Source organism: Mandrillus leucophaeus, unplaced genomic scaffold (genome assembly GCF_000951045.1).
Source record: "Mandrillus leucophaeus isolate KB7577 unplaced genomic scaffold, Mleu.le_1.0 Scaffold150, whole genome shotgun sequence".
Lineage (NCBI taxonomy): Eukaryota > Metazoa > Chordata > Mammalia > Primates > Cercopithecidae > Mandrillus > Mandrillus leucophaeus.
In genome coordinates this window covers 2641452-2662216 of record NW_012101477.1, presented here as the reverse complement: position 1 = coordinate 2662216, position 20765 = coordinate 2641452, and the positions used below count along the sequence as shown (strand labels likewise).

At 41.1% G+C, this 20765-nt stretch overlaps 1 protein-coding gene across 2 annotated transcripts in view; it reads left to right on the top strand.

Annotated features, from left to right (window-relative positions):
- The window catches only part of DHX35 (DEAH (Asp-Glu-Ala-His) box polypeptide 35), a 90867-nt gene that overhangs the window by 53753 nt on the left and 16349 nt on the right, over positions 1-20765 (top strand). For both annotated transcript variants that reach the window (XM_011974966.1, XM_011974965.1), the window contains 7 exons: positions 449-545; positions 1425-1583; positions 3842-4052; positions 7976-8100; positions 12462-12516; positions 16303-16398; positions 19306-19400. In XM_011974966.1, the coding sequence (XP_011830356.1) occupies positions 449-545; positions 1425-1583; positions 3842-4052; positions 7976-8100; positions 12462-12516; positions 16303-16398; positions 19306-19400 (838 nt within the window). The remainder of the gene's footprint in view (positions 1-448; positions 546-1424; positions 1584-3841; positions 4053-7975; positions 8101-12461; positions 12517-16302; positions 16399-19305; positions 19401-20765) is intronic.

Below are 20765 nucleotides of genomic sequence, written 5' to 3'. Positions count from 1 at the left end.
GCTGATAAATCCAGAGTTGTGGACTTGATTTCTGAATCGTTTTGTTGGAGAGCACATCCATCAGGGCCATCCAGCCGACCCATAAATGCTGCTATTGATTAGGAGGGAAAACGGGCTGGGAAGAGCATGGGCTTTAGCACTGGGACCACAGCTCCCGATTTTCATTGGTCCGATGTCTTTGCATACTAAAGATAGCACATCTGTTTGTATGGGTATATCATTTTATTTCTTTGCAAATCTAAAAATCATAGTTGACATATAATTATGGATTATTCTTGAATATTAGATTTGAAAAAAATGAATATTTATTTTATTTATCAATGTACTAATTACCTACTGGGCAGGCCCAAACTCACTTTTATGAGCTTTGCTGCCAGATTATTAGGGTAATTGATCTGTAATTAACGAGCATATTCTAGTGATGAATTCATCCCATTTGTCTTTTCAGTCCTGTTCCAGATTATATCAAATCAACTGTGGAAACTGTGGTGAAAATTCACCAGACAGAGGGAGACGGAGACATTTTAGCATTTCTTACTGGCCAGGTAATGCCATTGTACTTCTCTGATGAACAGACATGTTAAGACAGCACCAAAATTAATACAGAGCCTTGTTACTTTACTCAGCCGTTTATTTCATGTTTTGTTATATTTTGTGGTTCCATAATTATGTAAAAAATTGATTTGATGTCATTCACCTACCATCTAGATTGTCAGGGGAGTCGTTAGCCTCTGCCTGTTCTGTCTGCAGAGGGTTAAATGTTTTTTAAATGTATTAACTGATTCCAAATAAACTAAGTAGTTGAGTGAGGGCTGTTTTGTTTGCCAGAATTGGATACTACATTGGGTCCATGGTCCTGCACACATGTTGCTGCTGTGTACCTCTTTTTCCAGTGACACCTTTACAGCTCATCCTGAAGGTGATAAGTGGTCATATTACTGGTAAAACAACTGAACAGACCCAAGTGCTCACTGAAGGTGGCAGCACTATTCAGACCTACCCTCCAACTGTAATCTTTTCCACTGCCAAACACTTTCCATGGTTCAGTAATCTTTTTTGGAGAAAGCTTCTAGTGATTTTATATGCTACAACTTGTCCATATGCATGCGATGCTTGTTTGACACTGTATATGTATGCTGGGTAAAATAGTCATTGTTTTTATTTATTGGGAACTCGTCCATTCATTGCAGATCATATTGATTTTTTAGTAACTAATAGTGTAGTTGCAAAATTTCACCCATTGTCTTCATTGTTTATTAGCATTTAATTAAATATCATCCCAGAGTGGAACATGATGGCACTGAAATTATTGCATCTGACCAAAATTAAAATCCAGGTTCTGACTTTGATTTTCTTTCAGTATGATAAAATAGCATGCTTTAAAGTGATCTCAGTTTCTTTGGTTCCTGGTTCAATGTCTTTAGGAAGAGGTAGAAACTGTTGTGTCGATGCTCATCGAGCAGGCTCGGGCGTTAGCTCGCACTGGGATGAAGAGACACCTCCGAGTTCTCCCCATGTATGCAGGACTGCCTTCCTTTGAGCAAATGAAAGTGTTTGAAAGGGTGTCACGCAGTGTCAGAAAGGTGAGACTATCCTGATGACCAAGGGTGTTGGCAGCCGTCTATAAATCATAATGATGCTCATTTACTTGTTTTGAAACTTGCTAAATACAAGGCAGACTTCTAGGTCTGTATTTCTGTGTAGTAGATCTAAAAGCACACAATACATTGTGAAGATTTCTTTCTTTTTTTTGTTTTTTTTGAGACGGAGCCTCGCTCTGTCGCCCCAGGCTGGAGTGTAGTGGCGCAATCTCAGCTCACTGCAAGCTCCGCCTACCGGGTTCACGCCATTCTCCTGCCTCAGCCTCCTGAGTAGCTGGGACTACAGGTGCCCGCCACCTCACCCGGCTAATTTTTTTTGTATTTTTAGTAGAGACTGGATTTCACTTGTTAGCCACGATGGTCTCGATCTCCTGACCTTGTGATCCGCCTGCCTTGGCCTCCCAAAGTGTCAGGATTACGGGCGTCAGCCACTGCGCCTGGCCCGTTGTGAAGATTCTAAACCCATCCCACTGAAGGGTCACTCTGACAGTAGTTATCAGATCAGGTGACTTCCCTTTTCTTCTCCTCTGCCTTCCTAATATTTCCCACGACACGTGCTTACTTTGGCTGAAGGGATTATTTGCAGGGATTTAGGTCATCTGTCAGGAGCAATAGAAAGGTTGGTACACATGGTTTCTAAATAATTTAAGTATCAGCTTGCCTATTTTAAAGGGCCAAATTTAAATCAGTTAATTCAAGGTGTGGCTTAAAAATGTTTAGCCTTGAAGTGAGAGTGGGGAAGGGTGTGGTGGAAAGCACTGGTTTAAAGGAGCCGGTAGGCAGCCAGTCCGCCCACTGTTCATGGTCCCCCTGGGCCTGACTCTGCCTTTTCCTTTCATTAGATGAGGACCGCGCAGAACCAGCCTGAGGACAACTTTTACTGTAGTAGCTATTTATGAACAGGTGGCAGAGAATAGAGCAGGTGAGGGATGGTCTGAGGATCCACTCCCAATTTCAGATCACCTGGAAGAGGGCGCTCAGCTTCTTGACCATTGGGATGGAGCAACTTGAGTCTGCCGCATCAAACATTAATTGCAGCCAGTCAATCAGGAGACCTGGATTCTGCCCCTGAGCTACTGTGTGCCTTGGGACGACTGACTTAACCTTGAATCTGAGTTTTTGCAGCTGTAAAACATAAATAATAATAACTTTCAGATAGATGGTTTAATAGCATAATATCTTAATCCCAACTACTTAAAAATATTAGAAAGATTATTTTATAAAATCATCCTTTATAAAATAATTTTTATAAAATGATTTATAAAATGTAAAGTGCCTGAAAAAAGTTGTAACTGCTATATGTATGTGTCCCCTGCTACTTAAACCCTCCAGGGGCAGCTCCCGATGTACTGGGAATAAAATGCAAATACCTCATGGTGACCCAGAGGCCACATATAATCGCATCTCTGCCTCCCTCTGCAACCTCATCTTGTACTTACTCTGTATTTTGGCTGCACTGGCTGTTTCTCCTTCCTTTGAACTGTTCCTTCTTCTTGAATCTCTGTAGGATTGGCTGCTTCTTGTTACTCAGGTCTCTGCTCAAAATCTTTCACAGAGGCTCTCCCTGGCCAACAAATGTAAAGTAGCATGCCCTATTATTATAATAATATATAATATACATGTTATATACTATATCATATCATATTGCCTCATTGTATTAATATTTTCTTTATAGTATTTGTTGTACTCTGAAATTATCTTCTTGTTTATGTTCAGCAAGTCTTCAGCCCACTCACACTAGAATGTAAACTCTGGCAGAGCAGGGGCCTTGTCTGTCTTGTTTATCCTACATCCCGTCACCTTGAACAGTGTTTGACAAAGTGCATACCCTCAGGAAGTAATCACGATATGAATGAATAAATGACTATACCTGCGCAAGGTGGTCGTGATTTATTTTGGTTATGCCAAAGGGAAAAACTAACAAATACTAGGCTCTGATCACTTTATACATTAATTGTATATAGTCCCTTCAGTAGCCCTAAGGGAAGTGGTAAATCTTATGATGTAGATGAGGAAACAGGTTCAGGAGGTTGAGTAACTTATCCAGGGTCACATGATTAGGGAGAATTCAAATCCAGGGCACCCCCCCGACATCGAAACTCACACTCTTTCTAGTATATTAAACTGCCTCTCACAGATTCTGCAATGTTGGAAATGTTAAATCTTTTAGGATTTTTAGGAGTTTATTAAAAGCAAAAAGAGTAAAATGACTTTTGTTCTTCTTTCTGTGCGGAACTTAGGTGATAGTGGCCACCAATGTGGCAGAAACCTCTATCACAATCAGTGGCATTGTGTATGTGATTGACTGTGGCTTTGTCAAACTCCGAGCCTACAATCCCAGGACAGCTATTGAATGCTTGGTGGTGGTGCCAGTCTCCCAGGCATCAGCTAACCAGCGAGCAGGACGTGGTGGTCGTAGTCGCTCGGGAAAATGTTATCGCCTTTATACAGGTTAGTGTGGCTTTCCCTAAGGGTTTTTGACTTTCTCGTAGTCAACCTGGGCATCAGAGTATAGCAAATGTTTACTCCTAATGGTAGAACTTAACATAAAATACAGGCCTTCCTCACAAGGCCCTGTGTAATCTGCCCCCCACCACCTTCCTCACTTTAAATATGGTGTTTCTTTGTTACTAGTCCCCATTGGCCAAAGCTGGCCTGTGAGTGACCGCCTATTTGCTATCCTGTTCTAACCTAACATCTGGGCACAGGCCTGTGTAGCCATGTGCCCCTAGGGCATGGGCTGTGTGTCCTGGATCCTTTCTTGCCTTTCTTTCTTGACTTAATGTACTGTTTTCGTATTCCGAGATCCCTGAGTCTTGTGGAGCCTCACATTGGGTTCCACTTTTACTTCTGGTTCAGTGCATCTTTGCCAAGTGAAAATGGAAGGTCTGTCCCGAGACTCATTCATAGAAAACAAATAGTTGATGAACTCCTGCTCTGTGCTGTGCATCATGCTAGGTAGGCTCTGAGGGAACAGAAGGCAATTTTAATACTGTCTCAGCCCTTCTGGAGCTTTTTATCCAGCTTGAAGAGAGCCTTACCTACAGACAGTGATGGACCCAGAGCTGCCCTTTCTCTCTCTGCACTTCTCTTTTGTGGGGAATGCTGCTGAGATTTTCCCCAGTTGTCCAAACTCAATTTCCAAGTCATTGTTAATTCCCTTCTCTATCCAGTATCCGTCTGCATTCACTTAACCAGGCCCAGGGTTTTCTGTTTTATTTTGTTTTGTTTCTTCTGGCGTCGCTACCCCTGAAGAAGGTCCAGGGGTTTTAGCTCTGCCATTTGTCTCTTCTTTTCCTTTCTGGTTATCATTGTCCTTGTTCAGTCTTTGATGTTGATCTTTCTTTTAGCAGTGTTTGTAGAGCATCTACTGTATGCTGGCCATGATGCTAGAGCTTGGAGATCTGGGGCTAGTAACCACGGTCTGTGGCCACAGTGGCTGACAGTCTGGTGGTGGAGGTAGACCTCAAAACAGATCAGCATACTATGGTATGATAGGGAGCAATAAAGAATCGGGAGCCTTGGAAGCAGAGAGCAGAGGCTTTTCCTTGGGCTGTTTTCTCTGCCCAGCAGATCCTCCTTATCTTTCAGATCCTCTCTCAGATGGCAATTCCCTCATGAAGCTACCTTAGATGCCTTCTCCTAGAAGCTGGTGTTATCCTTCTGGGGATTTGGGGAGTGCTTCACAACCAGGGTGGTGCTTGAGCCTGATCTTATTGGCAGTACAGTCCTTATCTAGGTGAAGAGGTGATTGGGGAGATTCAGTGTCAGCATACCAGTCAGAGGGAATGGAATGTACAAGTACTTGCAGGGAAGGAAGTGGGTTTGGAACATTCATGGAAGGGAGAGAATAGGCAGAACCCAGGACCAGAGGACCAAGGGTAACCACTGAAGATGCTAAGAAGAAATGACTACAGTAGAAAAGGGAGAGCCAGGACTGAAAGGGATTCTGACATGCAGAGAAGATTTCAAGACATTTTTCTCTTCAAAAATTATTTATTGAGGTGAAATTTATGTAACACAACATTAACCAAATTAAAGTGAACAATTTATTAAATTCACAATGTTGTGTGACCACCACCTCCATCTAGTTTCAGAACATTTCAGCCACTCCAGAGTAAAATCCCTTATGCATTAAGCAGTTTCTTCCCATTCTTTCTGGCTGCGAGTGCCTGGAAATCACCAACCTGTGTTCTTCTCAATGGATTTCTCTCTTTTGGATATTTCATGTGAAGAGTCATACAATATGTGACCTTTTGTGTCTGGCTTCTTTTAGCATAATGTTTTTGAGGTTTATCTACATTGTAACATGTACTTAATTCCTTTTTATTACTGACTAATATTCTGTTGTACAGATAAACCACACTTTGTTTATTCATTTATTAGTTGTAGATATTTGGGCTGTTTTTGCCTTTTGGCTACTGTGAACAGTGCTGGTATGAACCTGCATGTACATGTACTTGAGTAGGTGTTTTTAATTCGTTTGGCTATTACAAGGTTATATGTAATTTTGTTTAACTTTTAAGGAGCTCAAGTTACTTTTATAGAGGCCAGCATTATCTCATGCACCAAGAAATCACAGACTAAAGATAGGCAGGTGGGTTTGGGTGAAAAGTCGTTGAATCTCTTTGCATGAGCAGTTTTAGTGGAAGTTGGGTTAGGGAGGGCCCCTGGCTGTAGTGAATGCATTGGTATCCAGCCTCTAGGCTTCCACAGGAGCCTCCAGAAAGTGTTGCTTTGAACAGGGTGCCACATGCTCAGACCCTCCACAGTTTCTCAAGCCATGCAGGAATTTTCCTCAGCTTACTTCTCCTATTAACCACTACACATTGCTTCCCAGCTGAACTACACGACATGCTCTCTGCATGAGAAACACTTTGATATCTTTTCCTTGGGCTGTTTCCTCTTTGCCCAACAGATCCTCTTTGTCCTTCAAATCCTCCCTCAAATGGCAACATGCAGCTTCCCTGGAGGCTTTCTTCTGGCCACCCTGCTTCCTCCTTCCCTGAGCTTCCATTTCTCTTTGGGAAGACCACTCCTTGGGACTTTTCCTATTTCTCCTTGAGGGTCAACTGTTTCTGGTCCAGGTCCCAGACCCCTGCATATCACTGAAGCTTTTCAAGGGGATTGCCTGCGACTCCTACAGCTTCTGGCCCTATGCCTCACACACTTGAGTCCTCAGGAGAACTTGCATGTCATTGAACTTTCAGGAAACACCCACTTCCTGTGAGCTTTTCGGCAGAGTGGTCCTCTTATGTGATAACTTTGTTTCTCCTTGGTCAGTAGAGTGCTTGGAAAATGGGGTTATATTATCAAGAAGCTGTACCCCAAATGCTGTTGAAGTATCTCGTTTGGAACTTCTTGCTGTTGGCTGTCATCCAGAACCTTCCAGTTAGACCCAATTTGTATCAGTTAGTCCACAGAATATTGGTTGTCTATTTTCTCAAAGAAAACCTTTTTGAAGTTCTTCAGGGACAGTGGTATTTCTTCAAGGCACTTTTTTTTTTCTGGTTAACTAAAGCTTTAAGATCTAAATGGAAGTTGGGTCACCCTTGTATTGTTTACGAAGGGTGTGCATCAGTTAAAATGTTGACTGATGTGGGAGATTTTGGTGGGTGGAGCATTCTCTATGTAATCCTTAAGCTTTCTGAATATACATGAAAATGATTTAAACTCTTCCTCTTTTTTCCCCACCCTTCCTGCCTAGCTTTTATAAAAAGGCCTTCTTCCAAAGTCTATTCTCCTTCCCCCTCCTTTTCTGCCCTTCCTGTCTTGGGATCTCTGTGTCTGAGGATGATTTTTCCTGTGTAAGGTCACCTTTTTTTCCTGGCAGGGCATGTAAATATTCATTTCTTGGTTTGGGGCAGCATTGGATTCTGGGAACGATATTGTGTACCTGCTTCGTTGATTTAAAAACTTTGATTTGGACAATTTTTGCTCTTTATAAGATTTGGTCATTCGTTATATTTTGGTGATTTATCTTGAGGTTATTCTTTGCTTGTATGTGAAGCTCTTGCTTCCTTGACTTATTCCAGACAGAGATGGTGGCAACTGGGAACTGATAGAGTTGTTCAGCAAATACTTATTGGTTTGATTTAATGTTTTGCTGACAAAAAACATTAAAAAAATAGCATTTTAAAGCAAAAAGAAAAAGTTTTATAAAGGTGTATTCAAATATATTTATCTAAGGCATTTTAAAATAGAATGGTCTTTCCTAAGTATAAAAATAACTTTATATCATGTTATCATGTGCATCTGCTCCTAGAATCCTAGAGCTTCTTTTTCAAGATAGAGAAGAAAATTTGTCCCTTGGTATAGTGATTGCATTTGATTGTGACATTTGGTCCCAAACAGTTCTGATTTCCTATCCTCAGAGGAAGCCTTTGACAAGTTGCCTCAGTCTACGGTTCCTGAGATGCAGCGTAGTAATTTGGCACCTGTCATCCTGCAGCTGAAAGCGCTAGGAATTGACAATGTCCTCAGGTTCCACTTCATGTCGGTAAGTCCTGCCTGCTGTCTGGGGCCATAGGGAGGCTAGGGAGCTCACAGGGGAATGTCAGGACACTGTCGTAGGGCATGCTGTCTTTCTTCTTTTTCCCTACTCAGGTCATGTGTTGTGTGTCTGCTTTGCAACCAGGCCCTGTGCAGGACGTAGGGGAAAACAGCCAGACAAGGTAGCCTCAATTCCTGTTCTTATATAGTTCCTGTTCTTGTCTGCTGGGGAATAGAGACAAGTAAGTGGGTAATTACAGAGCAGTGTGCCCAGGGCTCTGAGAGACAGAGGAAGTGCCCCCACCTTAGTCAGTCGTGTCCCAGGTGAAACCTGAAACCCAAATAGGATCTCACCAGGTTGGGAGGAGTGGAGAGTTCAGGACAGCTAGTCTTTGTACAGGCCTAGATGCAGGAGTACCATGACTAGGGGATCCTGGAGGGTTTAGATAGAGCTGCAGGAAGACCCTTGTATCTGATTGCTTCTTGAGATGATTTCTAGGAGTGAAATGACTAGGTCAAAGAGCCATAGTCCTGTTGAGGGTCCTGTTACGTGGCCAGATTGCTTTACCAATGTCAACTCTAGCAGTGCATGAATGCCCACCTTGTGATACTTCCGTTGTGCTATGTTATCTTCTTTTAGTTTCGCTGACTTGATTGGCCAGAGAGAGAGAGGGGGGAAATTACCTTTATTATAATTATTTTTAAATTTCTCATAAGGTAGCTTTTTATAAAAACATTTATTAGTCAGTTTGTATTTTTTCTGAATTGTTAAGCTATTTATCTGTTAGAATTTGTGTCTATTAGTGATTTTCAAGAGTCCTTTGAATATTAAAGACATTAATCTTTGTCTATAATATTTCTTACAAATATTTTCTATTTGTATTTTATTTTTTTTTTTAATGTGTGGACATTCTAAACATATTCACAGTAATCTATTTTTGCCTTTATGATTTCTTTGGTTATTCTTTTTTCTTTTTTTTTTTCTGAGACAGTCTCACTCTGTAGCCCAGGCTGGAGTGCAATGGTGCCATCTTGGCTCACTGCAACCTCTGCCTCCCATGCTCAAGTGATTCTTGTGCTTCAGCCTCGTGAGTAGCTGGGATTACAGGTGTGTGCCACCACGCCTGGCTAATTTTTTGTATTTTTAGTAGAGACAGGGTTTTGCCTTGTTGCCCAGGCTGGTCTTGAACTCCTGAGGTCAGGTAATCCACACATCTGGGCCTCCCAAAGTATTGGGATTACAGGCGTGAGCCACCACCCCCGGCCTCTTTGGTTATTCTTGTGCTTATGAAATACTTCTTATATTTGGGTCAGTTAATACATATTCACTCATACTTTCTTCTAGAATTTTTATGATTTGGGAACTTTGTTTTTTCCCAACTGTATATGGTATGACAAGTCTGGATTCTTGGATCGTAAAGTCCCTAATGTCATATGTGATGGTAAAATAGGTGAATGAAAGACTAGAACATACAAATATCAACTCTCCCAAAGAAAATTGTGTACTTACCTTACCATAAGTATAGGGAAAATGGACCCTTTGTTTATTGGTGTAGAGTAGAAGATATTATAAAGAAAAGATAAACAGGCTGAGCGTGATGGCTTATGCCTGTAATCCCAGCACTTTGGGAGGCCGAGGCAGGTGGATCACTTGAGGTCCGGAGTTCAAGACCAGCCTGGCCAACGTGGTGATACCCTGTCTTTACTAAAAATACAAAAATTAGCCAGGCATGGTGGCATGCGCCAGTAGTCCCAGGTACTTGGGAGGCTGGAGGCAGGAGAAACGCTTGAACCTGGGAGGCGGAGGTTGCAGTGAGCCTAGATTGTGCCACTGCGCTCCAGCCTGGGCAATAGGGCAAGACTCCTTCTTAAAAAAAAAAAAAAAGAAAAGATGAACAGTATGTGCCAATTTAAAAGCTTATGAGAAGCCCCACATGTAAAATTAAAGAAAAACATGCAGTGACAGAAATGACAGATCAGTATCTCAAAAAATACGAAGAGTTCTTATATGTACATCATTCACAGTAAATATTCAATAAATAAAGCTAAAGGAAAAAAACAGCACAAATTCAAATTGTAACTATCATTAGGACATGTTGAGCTTCTCTAGGAGAGAGGTGACTGCACGTTGATATAGCTATAAAGGATGACTTTACACTATTTTTTTCTTTTTTTTTGGAAATAGAGTCTCACTGTGTCACCCAGGCTGGAGTGCAGTTGTGTGATCTCAGCTCACTGCAACCTCTGCCTCATGGGTTCAAGCGATTCTCGTGTCTCGGCCTCCCAAGTAGACGAGGCTCGGCTAATTTTTTGTATTTTTGGTAGAAACGGGTTTTTGCCACGTTGGCCAGGATGGTCTTGAATGCCTGACCTCAGGTGATCTGCCCATCTTGGCCTCCCAAAGTGCTGGGATTACAGGTGTGAGCCACCATGGGCAGTTGACTTTACACTAATTAAATGATTAAGTATAAAGAAAAATGGTGAAATCCAAAACTGCCACAATTTGGGAAAGTAAATTCCTCCCATGTTACACTGTTTCTGTCCCCATGGAGGGCTTTCTGACGGCATTTAATGAACTGTAGAAATGCCTGCTATTTCTTCTCATAAAAATTTCTGCTGAAAAAATAATTCAGAAGAAGAAAAAAAGCTTACATATATGATAATGCTTATAGCATTTATATTAAATTTAAAAAATAAATAATGATTTAGAACAGTTGAAAAATGAAAAAAAATACATACAAGTTTATCTTCACATATTTCCTTGTGGTTATTATCCCCTGAAATTGTGGTTTTTATGGTTGAAATTACAGAGTACATATAATTTTGTATATTTAGCAATGTTATTTACAATGGTGAAAAACTAGAAACAACTTAATTGCCCAGCAATAAGAAAATTGACTTCTTTATGGAGTATGATCGTCATCGAGTATTATGCAGCCATCCCAAGTAGTTACTGTGAAGTTTGTATGGGTGCAAGAAACAATGAAAACAGAAAAACATGTAGTGAGAAGACCACACTAAAACTATACATACACAGTAATTCCAGATATGTTAAAACAGTGTTTCTGTATTATCCCAAATCAGTTGAGGTCATAGAGAAATACTAGTGAATGTGATTAGATGAAAATACTATGGATAAGATTTTTGTGGGGAGGGGGATAAGTTTTTTTTGTTAATTGACTGGAAATCGGGCCAGGAATTGAGTCAGAGATGACCTTGTTAGTTTTTTCTGTAATTGTTAAAAGCCTAGTTCAGAGATTGCTATTCCTGTTATCTCATCCACTCTCAGTATAAAAGATCCCAGAGGGTTTAAACTCCTTCATTTAGGTGTTGTCCGTTTTGCCTCTTTGTAGAGAAAGATGTTGTAGGCACCAAGGAAGGGCTAGTGGATCATTTACATGATTTGCTCAATGTTGATTTGTTGAATCCTCTCTGTGTAATGAATCCAATAGGTTTAGTTCCTGCCCTTGTGAGTGTGTTCACCTGTGTGTTCAGTCACTACAACGTTTAAAATAGTTTAACTTTGGTCTTTGGCAAACAAAGTAGGGGAGGTAGACTGGGAAAAATGAGGCCTGAGTTCAGCTTTGCCACCAACTGCCTATATGACCTTGTTCAGATGTCTTTTCCTTTTTACAGTTCACTTTACACATCTGTAAAACTGAGCTAAAACAACGTGATGATTAAAATACATTTGCTATGTGAATGCAATTATAAAAAAATGCTATGTGAATTTAGAAAAAAAATGCATTTAGAAAACATGCTATGCAGTTTAAAAACGTACTATAATTTTATTACCTGGGTTATTAGAAACCACATAATTTAGAGAGAAAAAAATATGATGCCTGGCACTTAGGTGCTCAGTCAAGATTTGTAGAAGAAAAGGAGGTAAAGATCTGGAAAATCAGACTGAGGCTGACTACATCAGCTTTGCTTATGAACTTTAGGTTCTCTAGAACTATTATTTTTTGAAATTCAAATTCAACATATGTTGCAGTTTCCAGACAGGGATTAAGAAAAAACAAATTTAGCGTATGTTATTTACCCACCATGGGGCCTGAAGTGGGTCTCTGGGGGATGAAGAGGTAGTTTAAGATAGGGACCTGTCACATCTGATGGAGGGGAGGAAGAGGGAGCGCTTTGAAGGGAAGTGTTTCATCAAGCTGAGCCGTAAAGGCCGAGCGGTACAAGGGTGCCTGGAAGAACAGGAAGGACATTTTGAGAAGTGCCAACAGCATGAACAGAAACATGGAGGCTGGGAAGAATGGGGCATGGTAGAGGGGTGAGTGGATTTGAAAAGGAAACAGCCACATTTTAATGTTTGTTGCTCAAATAAATTGATTTAGAAAGATTTTTAAATGTTTTTTCCAGCCCCCTCCAGCACAGTCGATGGTTCAAGCCTTGGAGTTACTGTATGCTCTGGGAGGTATGCCAGTTTTTTTCATCATTCTCTCTTGTTATTATGTGTTCTCTTTTGCGATATTAAAAGTGAGGTCGTATTCACTTTAGGGCTCTTAGTATCTTCAGGAATGGGGTTGGTTCTCCCCTTATATATAATCCCCTTAATGATACTTTATTGAAATAGAAAGTTGGGACCATAATTAGACAGATGAAAGCTGATTGTGACAGCCAGTATATAAAACATGCCAGTTCGTCAGAAGCTATTAAAAAGAATCACCAGAGCCACACTCCTAAGAGACATCTAGAGATCAGCAGTTCCCAACCAGGATGTCAGATCTTACCTCCCCAGACCTTTTTTCTCCAGCTAACGACCACATCCTTAATCATGGCTCAGTATTCTCTCCCTAAATCCTCTTCATTTCATTCCTGGAGTTACTTGTGGAGAATTGGGGACATTATCAGCTTCTAGTATTGTTTGGGCAAGGAAACACGATGTTATGGGGGAACTTCTATTCACTTGTTGATTAAAGATGTTATTACAATTGCTTTTGTACCAACCTTAATAGCATTTATCTTGACATAGAGAAAATCATAGTCTGAATTCACCTCTTCGGGGAGTACTGTCTTTTCTGTGACTGGTACCACAAATGAATATAATTTCCAATTTGGAATTAAGTTTTAGTGGAGATTTTGCTTTTTGAGATTTATTTTGAGTGTTACTTTTTTTTAAATAGCTGTATTGAAGTATAGTTTATGTATGTTCACTCGTTTACAGTGTACAAATTCAGAGGCTTTCAGCATATTTTCATGGTTGTGCAACCATCACCACAGTCTAATTGTAGAACATATTCATCACCCAAAAAAGAAATCTTTACCCATTAGCGCCGAACTTCTCATTCTCTTTCCCCCTAGTCCCCTAGCCCAGGGCAACCACTATCTGGTTCCATCTCTATAGAGACTTTTTATCTCTACAGGTGCGCCTTTTCTGGACATTTCATATAAATGAATTTGTATAATATGTGGACTTTTGTGATTGGCTTCTGTCTCAGTCTGTCTTCTGTTGCTGTAACAGAATGCCGGAGGCTGGGTAATTTCTAAAGAGGTTTATTTGGCTCACGATTCAGGTGGCTGAAAGCTCCAAGATTAGGCAGCTATATTTGAGGAGGGCCTCAGCCTGCTTCCACTCAAAGTGGAAAGCAAAAGGAGAGTGGGCAGGTGCAGAGATCACATGGCAAGAGAGGAAGCCAGAAAGAGAAACAGAGGAAGCCAGGCTCTTTTAAGAACCTGCTGTCGTGGGAACTAATCCATTACTCACCCTGGGTAAGGGCATTAACCTGTTCATGAGGGATCACCCTCATGACCCATACACCTCCCACTAGGCCCCATCTCCCAACACTGTCACGTTGGGCATCAAATTGCAACATGAGCTTTGGTGGGGACAAACTACATCCAAACCATAGCAGCTTCTTTCATTTAGTAAGATGTTTCCCAGGTTCCTTCATGTTGTAGCATATATTCGTACTTTATCCCTTTTTCTCGCTGAATAATATTCTGTTGTATGGATATACCACATATTTTTTATCCATTCATTGGTTGATGGATATTTGGGTTGTTTCCATTTTTTGGCTAATATAAATAATGCTGCTATGAATATTAGCATGTAAATATGGTTTTGGTGAACATTCCCACCAGCAATGTATGAGAGTTCCAGTTTTTCCACATTGTTGCCAATGCTTGTGATTGTCTTTTGTGTTGTAGCCATCCTAGTGGGTATGAAGTGGTATCTCGGTTTTGATTTGCGTTTCCCTGATGAGTCATGATGTTGAGCACCGTTTCATGTGCTTGCTGCCCATTTGTAAATCTTCTTTGGAGAAAAGTCTGTTCAAATCCTTTGCCCATTTTTATTTGTGCTATTGTGTTTTTAAATTGAATTGAAGTTCTTTATATATTCTGGGCACGTATTCTTATCAGATATGTGGTTTGTAAATATTTCTTCCATTTCTGTGGTTTGGCTTTTTACTTACATGTACTTACTTTTTACTTATTAGTATTGTTTGCAGTACAAAAATTTTAAGTTTTTGTGTGGTTCAGTTTATCTATATTTTTCTTTTGTTACGTGTGCCCTTGGTGTCATGTCTAAGAAACTTGCTTAACCTGTAGTCATTAAGATCTTCTCCTGGGTTTTATAGTTTTGGCCCTTACATTAGGTCTGATCCATTTTGAGTTACTTTTTCGGTGTGGAGTGAGGTAGGGGTCCATCTTCATTCATAATGTTGATTTTACTTCTCTGTGAATAGCCAGTTACTGATTTAAAAGAGCTCCAGTGATTTAAAAGACCTTCAGCTGGATTTACATAAGATCAACCTGGAGTGAATGTGTGTTGGAGGTTTCCACACCCTCTTCTCCAGCATGTAATAGGAACCGAAAGCATGTTTCCTGGGCTGATCTGTAGTGAGGATGAGAGAATATTGACAGCATAGGAATTTTTATTTGGGATGGTTTTTCTCTGGTCAAACAATGAAATTTAAAATATTTCCTATTTCTTCAATAGCCTAAATAAGCTGGAAAAGGTAGAGGGAGCCCCCCAGCTTCATTTAATTTCAAGCTGAATTATCACCTTTAAAGAGATGTCTTACTGAACTCTGCCTTACTCTGAGGTCTTGCAGCATTTAAGTAGTAAAACAGTAGTCTGTATCTTGGGGGTCTTGGGAATCCAATACCTGGATGTTGGCGAGTGTTAGAGCGCAAGGAGGGCAGTTGGGGAGTTGAAGGAGTCAGCCCAGTTCAGCAAAATGCTCAGGAGGCAGTCACATGAACAGGGCTGGTGTTGGCACCAGAGGGATCTGGGTTAGTGTTTAGATTCCAGGTTGCTGGCCTCGTAGTTGCTCATTGTTGTTCTCATGCTGCTAATAAAGAGACACCCAAGACTGGGTAATTTATAAAGGAAAGAGGTTTAATGAATTCAGTTCCACATGACTGGGGAGGCCTCATAATCATGGAAGAGCAAAGGCATGTCTTACATGGCAACAGGCAAGACAACTTATGCAGGGGAACTCCCATTTATAAAACCATCAGATCTTGCGAGACTTACTCATTATTATGAGAACAGTACGGGGAGACTGCCCCTGTGTTTCAGTTATCTCCTCCTGGCCCCGCCCTTGACATGTTTACAATTCAAGGTGAGATTTGGGTGGGGACACAGCCAAACCATATCACTCATGTAGTATGAGAAGGGCACAGGACATGGGATGCCATCAATGCCATCCTGGCACATCTGTGGCCAGTCCTGTCCTGGAGGTGGAAGAAAGTCCAGACAGTGAGGGGACAAGGGAGATGGCAGAGAACCAGGAGAGTGGGGGGCCAGAAGCTGGCGAAGGGTAGTTCCAAGAAGCAGCGGCCAGCAGAGCTGAGTGCTGCCGAGGCTGTCAGGAAGATGCCTTGCGTTTGGCACTACCCGGTTGTTAGGTTGTTGGGAAGAGTGGTCTCTTTGGAGTAGTGGGAACAGGCGAGGCTGTTGTGGCTTGGGGAGAGGGTACAAGCAGAAGGCTGCAGGGCATTTCCTTATAATTAAGTCCTTGAATAGAAGTCTTTAAAAGTATCAGTGTTTAAAAACAGGGTATTCAAGAGTTCAGTGGAGATCTTTTCTTTTAATGTAATAGCACTCTAGTGTCATGGAGTTTGGTAGTGCATGAATCACCTTTTGGATACTTTCTTCTTTTTAGCATATATTTCCTTTTATTCTCTCAACAACTACGTGCCTTCCAACACAATGGTACCTGCCTTCTGATTTCTTTTGTTGTTCTTATGGCAGGTCTGGACAAAGACTGTCGCCTGACTGAACCGCTTGGCATGAGAATTGCAGAGTTTCCTTTGAATCCCATGTTTGCCAAAATGCTGCTTGAATCAGGTGGGTAGAGCCTGATAGCTTGAATTGATTTTATTTGGACTGTCAGAGGTGTTGTTTGCCTGAATTCTGAGCACCCTGGGGAAGAGGGTGCAATATGGTGAAAAAGTATATATGTATCTGTAACATAACATTTATTGTTTTAACCATTTTAAATGTGTAGTTCTGTGATACAAAGTACGTTCACATTGTTGTGCAACCATCAGCACCATCCATTTCTAGAACTTCTTCCATCTTCTCCGTTGAAACTCCATATTTGGTAAACACAAATTTCCTATTCTCTCCCTTACCCAACCCCTGGCAACCACCACTACTTTCTGTCTCTATGAATTTGACTACTCTAAGAACCCTCAGAAGTGCAATCACACAGTATTTGTCCTTTGTGACTCTCTTGTGTCTGTTAGCATAATGTCTTCGACAAGGTTCATCCATGTCGTAGTATGTGTTAAAGTTTTCTTCATTTTTAAGGCGGAATAGTATTTTATTGTATATCTACACTATGTTTTGTTTATCTGTTGACAGACACTTTGGTTGCTTCTAACTTTTGGCTGTTGTGAATAATGCTGCTATGAACATGGATACACAAATATCTTTTTGAGTCCCTGTTTTTACGTTTTTTGGGTATATAGCCAGAAGTGGAATTACTAGATCATGATAATTCTTTAATTTTTAAAAATTTGTTTTTAATTAACAAATAATAATTGTATATATTTATGAGATACAGTGTGATGTTTTAATCTATGTACACATTGTAGATTCAACCAAGCAAATTAACATATTCACCAACTCACCAACTTATCATTTTTTTGTGCTAAGAATTTGTGCTAAGAATGTTAAAATTCTATTCTTTTAGCAATTTTGAAATATACAATACATTATTATTAACTGTGGTCACCATGCAGTGCAAAACCTATTCCTCCAGTCTAACTGAAACTTTGTTAGTTTCAGTTAGGGGATCTCCCAGCCTCTGGTGATCACCTTTCTACTCTCTGTTTCTATGAGATTGACTTTTTTAGATTCCATATAGAAGTGAGATCATACGGTGTTTGTCTTTCTGTGCCTGCCTTATTTCACTTGGCATAATGTCCTCCAGTTCCGTTTATGCTGTTGTGAATGACATTGTTTTCTTCTTTTTTTAAGGCTGCATGTTATTTCATTGGGTGTGTACATATTTATATATACCACATTTTCTTTATTCATTCATCCAATGAATGGACACTTGGATTGCTTCCAAATTTTCGCTTTTGTAAATAATGCTGAAATGAATATGGGAATGCAGTTATCTCCTTGAAATATCAGTTTCAGTTCCTTTGGATATATACCTAGAAGTGCGATTGTTAGAGCATATAAGTCCATTTTTAGTTTTTTGAGGTAGTGCCATATGATTTTCCATTAAGGGGTGTACCATTTTGCATTTCTGTCAGCAGTACACGAGGGTTCCAATTTCTTTGACTTCTTCAGATTTTTGTGAGGACATGAGTTCTAGGATAAAAGATCTGGAAGTCTTCTCATAATTAGAAATCAAAATCATCTAGAAAGTATAATTTTTTTTTTTACCCCTGGGAAAGATAGTTTAATTTTTTCTTGCTTTTGTCTAACTTTTATATCAACTGGCAATTTATGAAGAGTCAGACCCAGTATGGGGAAAGCTAACTAATTATGTTTTGAAACAACCACTTGTCCTCAGGCTTCCATTTAGAAACAGGATTTTTTTTTTTTTTTTTTTTTTTTTGAGATAGTATCTCACTCTGTTGCCCAGGCTGGAGGGCAGTGGCGCAATCTCAGCTCATTGCAACCTCTGCCTCCCGGGTTCAGTTCAAGCGATTCTCGTGCCTCAGCCTCCTGAGTAGCTGGGATTACAGGCGTGTGCCACCATGCCCAGCTAATTTTGTATTTTTAGTAGAGACGGGGTTTCACCATGTTGGCCAGGCTGGTCTTAAACTCCTGACCTCAGGTGATCTGCCCGCCTTGGCCTCCCAAAGTGCTGGGATTACAGGTGTGAGCTACCGCACCTGGCCGAGAAACAGGATTCTAAGTGTGGACTGGGAAGTGCATCATTCATGAGGTGGGAGTCAGTGGGGAGATGGGACACGGGCAGTGCAGTGTGCTTTGCCTTGTGCCCTGGAGTGGTGATTGCTGCCGACTCTGTTTCCAGGTGCTCCAGCAGCCCCGCAGCATGCTTTGCTGGTCTAGTTGTGCCTTGGGCTTCCCAGCTGAGATGAACCCTTTTGAGAAGGAAGCCACTTCATAGAAGTGGTCAGGAGCAGAGAAACAGCAGTAGGGGCACAAGCCTCTCATTCCCTGTCCCCTTCCCCTCTCGGACTTCCTGCCAGGATTCCAGATATTCCCACAGGAGGGTAGGGAGCAGGTGTGGAGCTGACCTGCCCTTAGTGATGGGGCCAGTCTTGAGCTTGGCTTACAGTCAGAGTCCCTCATATTTCAGCTGCAGAGGGCAGTAACACCTTCTTTTTTGGAGTCCTTCAAGGCTACTGTTCATCTGGGCTACATATGGGACTTCACATTTGGCTGAGTGAAATATTTATATACTATAAACTTTATTTTTTTTTGTTTTTATTTTTCTGAGAGAGGGTCTTGCTCTGTCACCCTGGCTGGAGTGCAGTGGCGTGAACTTGACTCACTGCAGCCTTGACCTCCCGGCTTTAAGCAATCCTCCTGAGTAGCTGGGCCACAGGCACATACCACCATGCCTGGCTAATTGTTTAATTTTTTGTGGAGATGGGGTTTTGCCATGTTGCACAGGCTTATATACTATAAACTTTAAAAAATTAAGCCATAGAAAAAAATATGTTCTTAGTCTTCAGTGTGGTGCAAAGAAAGTATCATAAAATGTCTTTCACTTCTTGTTGACACATTATATGGTTGAAACCAAACATGCTTTTTGTTTTACAGGAAACTTTGGCTGTTCTCAGGAAATTCTAAGCATCGCTGCCATGATGCAGATCCAGAATATCTTTGTGGTCCCCCCAAACCAGAAGTCTCAGGCAGTAAGTCAGCTCTGTCCCCAGGCTGTCTGTACCAGTCTCTTTCGCTTTGAGCTTTCCTTGTCAAAACTGTACCCAGGAACTGCTGAAGACAGAGCTGTACAAATGTGATCTGCTCATGTTTTGAGTGTTTATTGTGTGCTTGATGTTGTGTCAGGCGTTTTGCAGGCGTCATTCCACTTTATCTTCATCGTAAACCTGGGAAGTAGATATTATTATCATATTTTATTTATTTATTTATTGAGAGGGAGTCTCACTCTGTCGCTCAGGCTGGAGTGTAGTGACATGATCTCAGCTCACTGCAACTGCACTCTGCCTCCCGGGTTCAAGCAATTCTCCTGCCTCCCATATAGCTGGGATTACAGGTGTGCTCCACCACGCCTGGCTAATTTTTGTATTTTTAGTAGAGACGGGGTTTCACCATATTGGCCAGGCTGGTCTCAAACTCCTGACCTCAGGTGATCTGCCCGCCTTGACCTCCCAAAGTGTTGGTATTACAGGTGTGAGCCACTGTGCCCAGCCTATTATCATGTTTTAAAGATGGAGGCACAGAGAGGTTAGATAACTCATTTACAGTTGCACAGCCAGAATTGTTGGCTCTGGATTCACAGTCCAGAGCCCCACACCTTAACCATGGAAATATCAACTTCTAGTTTCTGTCAGGGAAATTGTCATTCAGACTGCTCTGCTAGAAATCTCGGTGGGCACATTAGTGACATAAAAAGTTAGGTGCCAGGGTATAGCAGGCTAATTCTGGGCACCACACGGCATCATGGTGATATTGCAGGTGGATCATTATAAGCTAGAGAGATCCAATCCCCACCTAAGGCGCAGGCATCAGCAATGACTAATTGAGTGAACACTGGAAAGGTGGAAGGAGAAGTTTTGATACTGAAGAGTTAGATACTCAGACGTAAGGTGTGCTGATAGAGTTAGGTCAAAGATGAGTTCAAAGTCAGCTCCTGTTTGAGAGTCAGAGAATCAGGACCCTTATGCATGGAGGGACTGAATTTGTATGTGTAATGAGGAAGAGAGAGACTTTCTTAGGGATTGTTGGAATCCTCCTTGTCAGTTGTGTAACTATAGATTACAAAGTTTTTCTGCCTCTATGCCCAGATGCTTATGTCTGTTTTTGTTTAGTTTTGTTTTTAATTAACCTGGAGGAGGAGAGGGACGAGAACACTAACATTTTATCAAATTTCTTTGCCAGATACTTTATAGTAAATTATCTTAATCTACAGCAATCTTGATAGGTTTAGTTTCCTGATTTTACAGATAAGGAAGTCAAGGCTGAGAAAGGTTAAGTAACCAAGCTGCGTTCTTTCAGGATATGGCAGAGCTAGAATGCTGCAAACCAGTTCTTTCTGA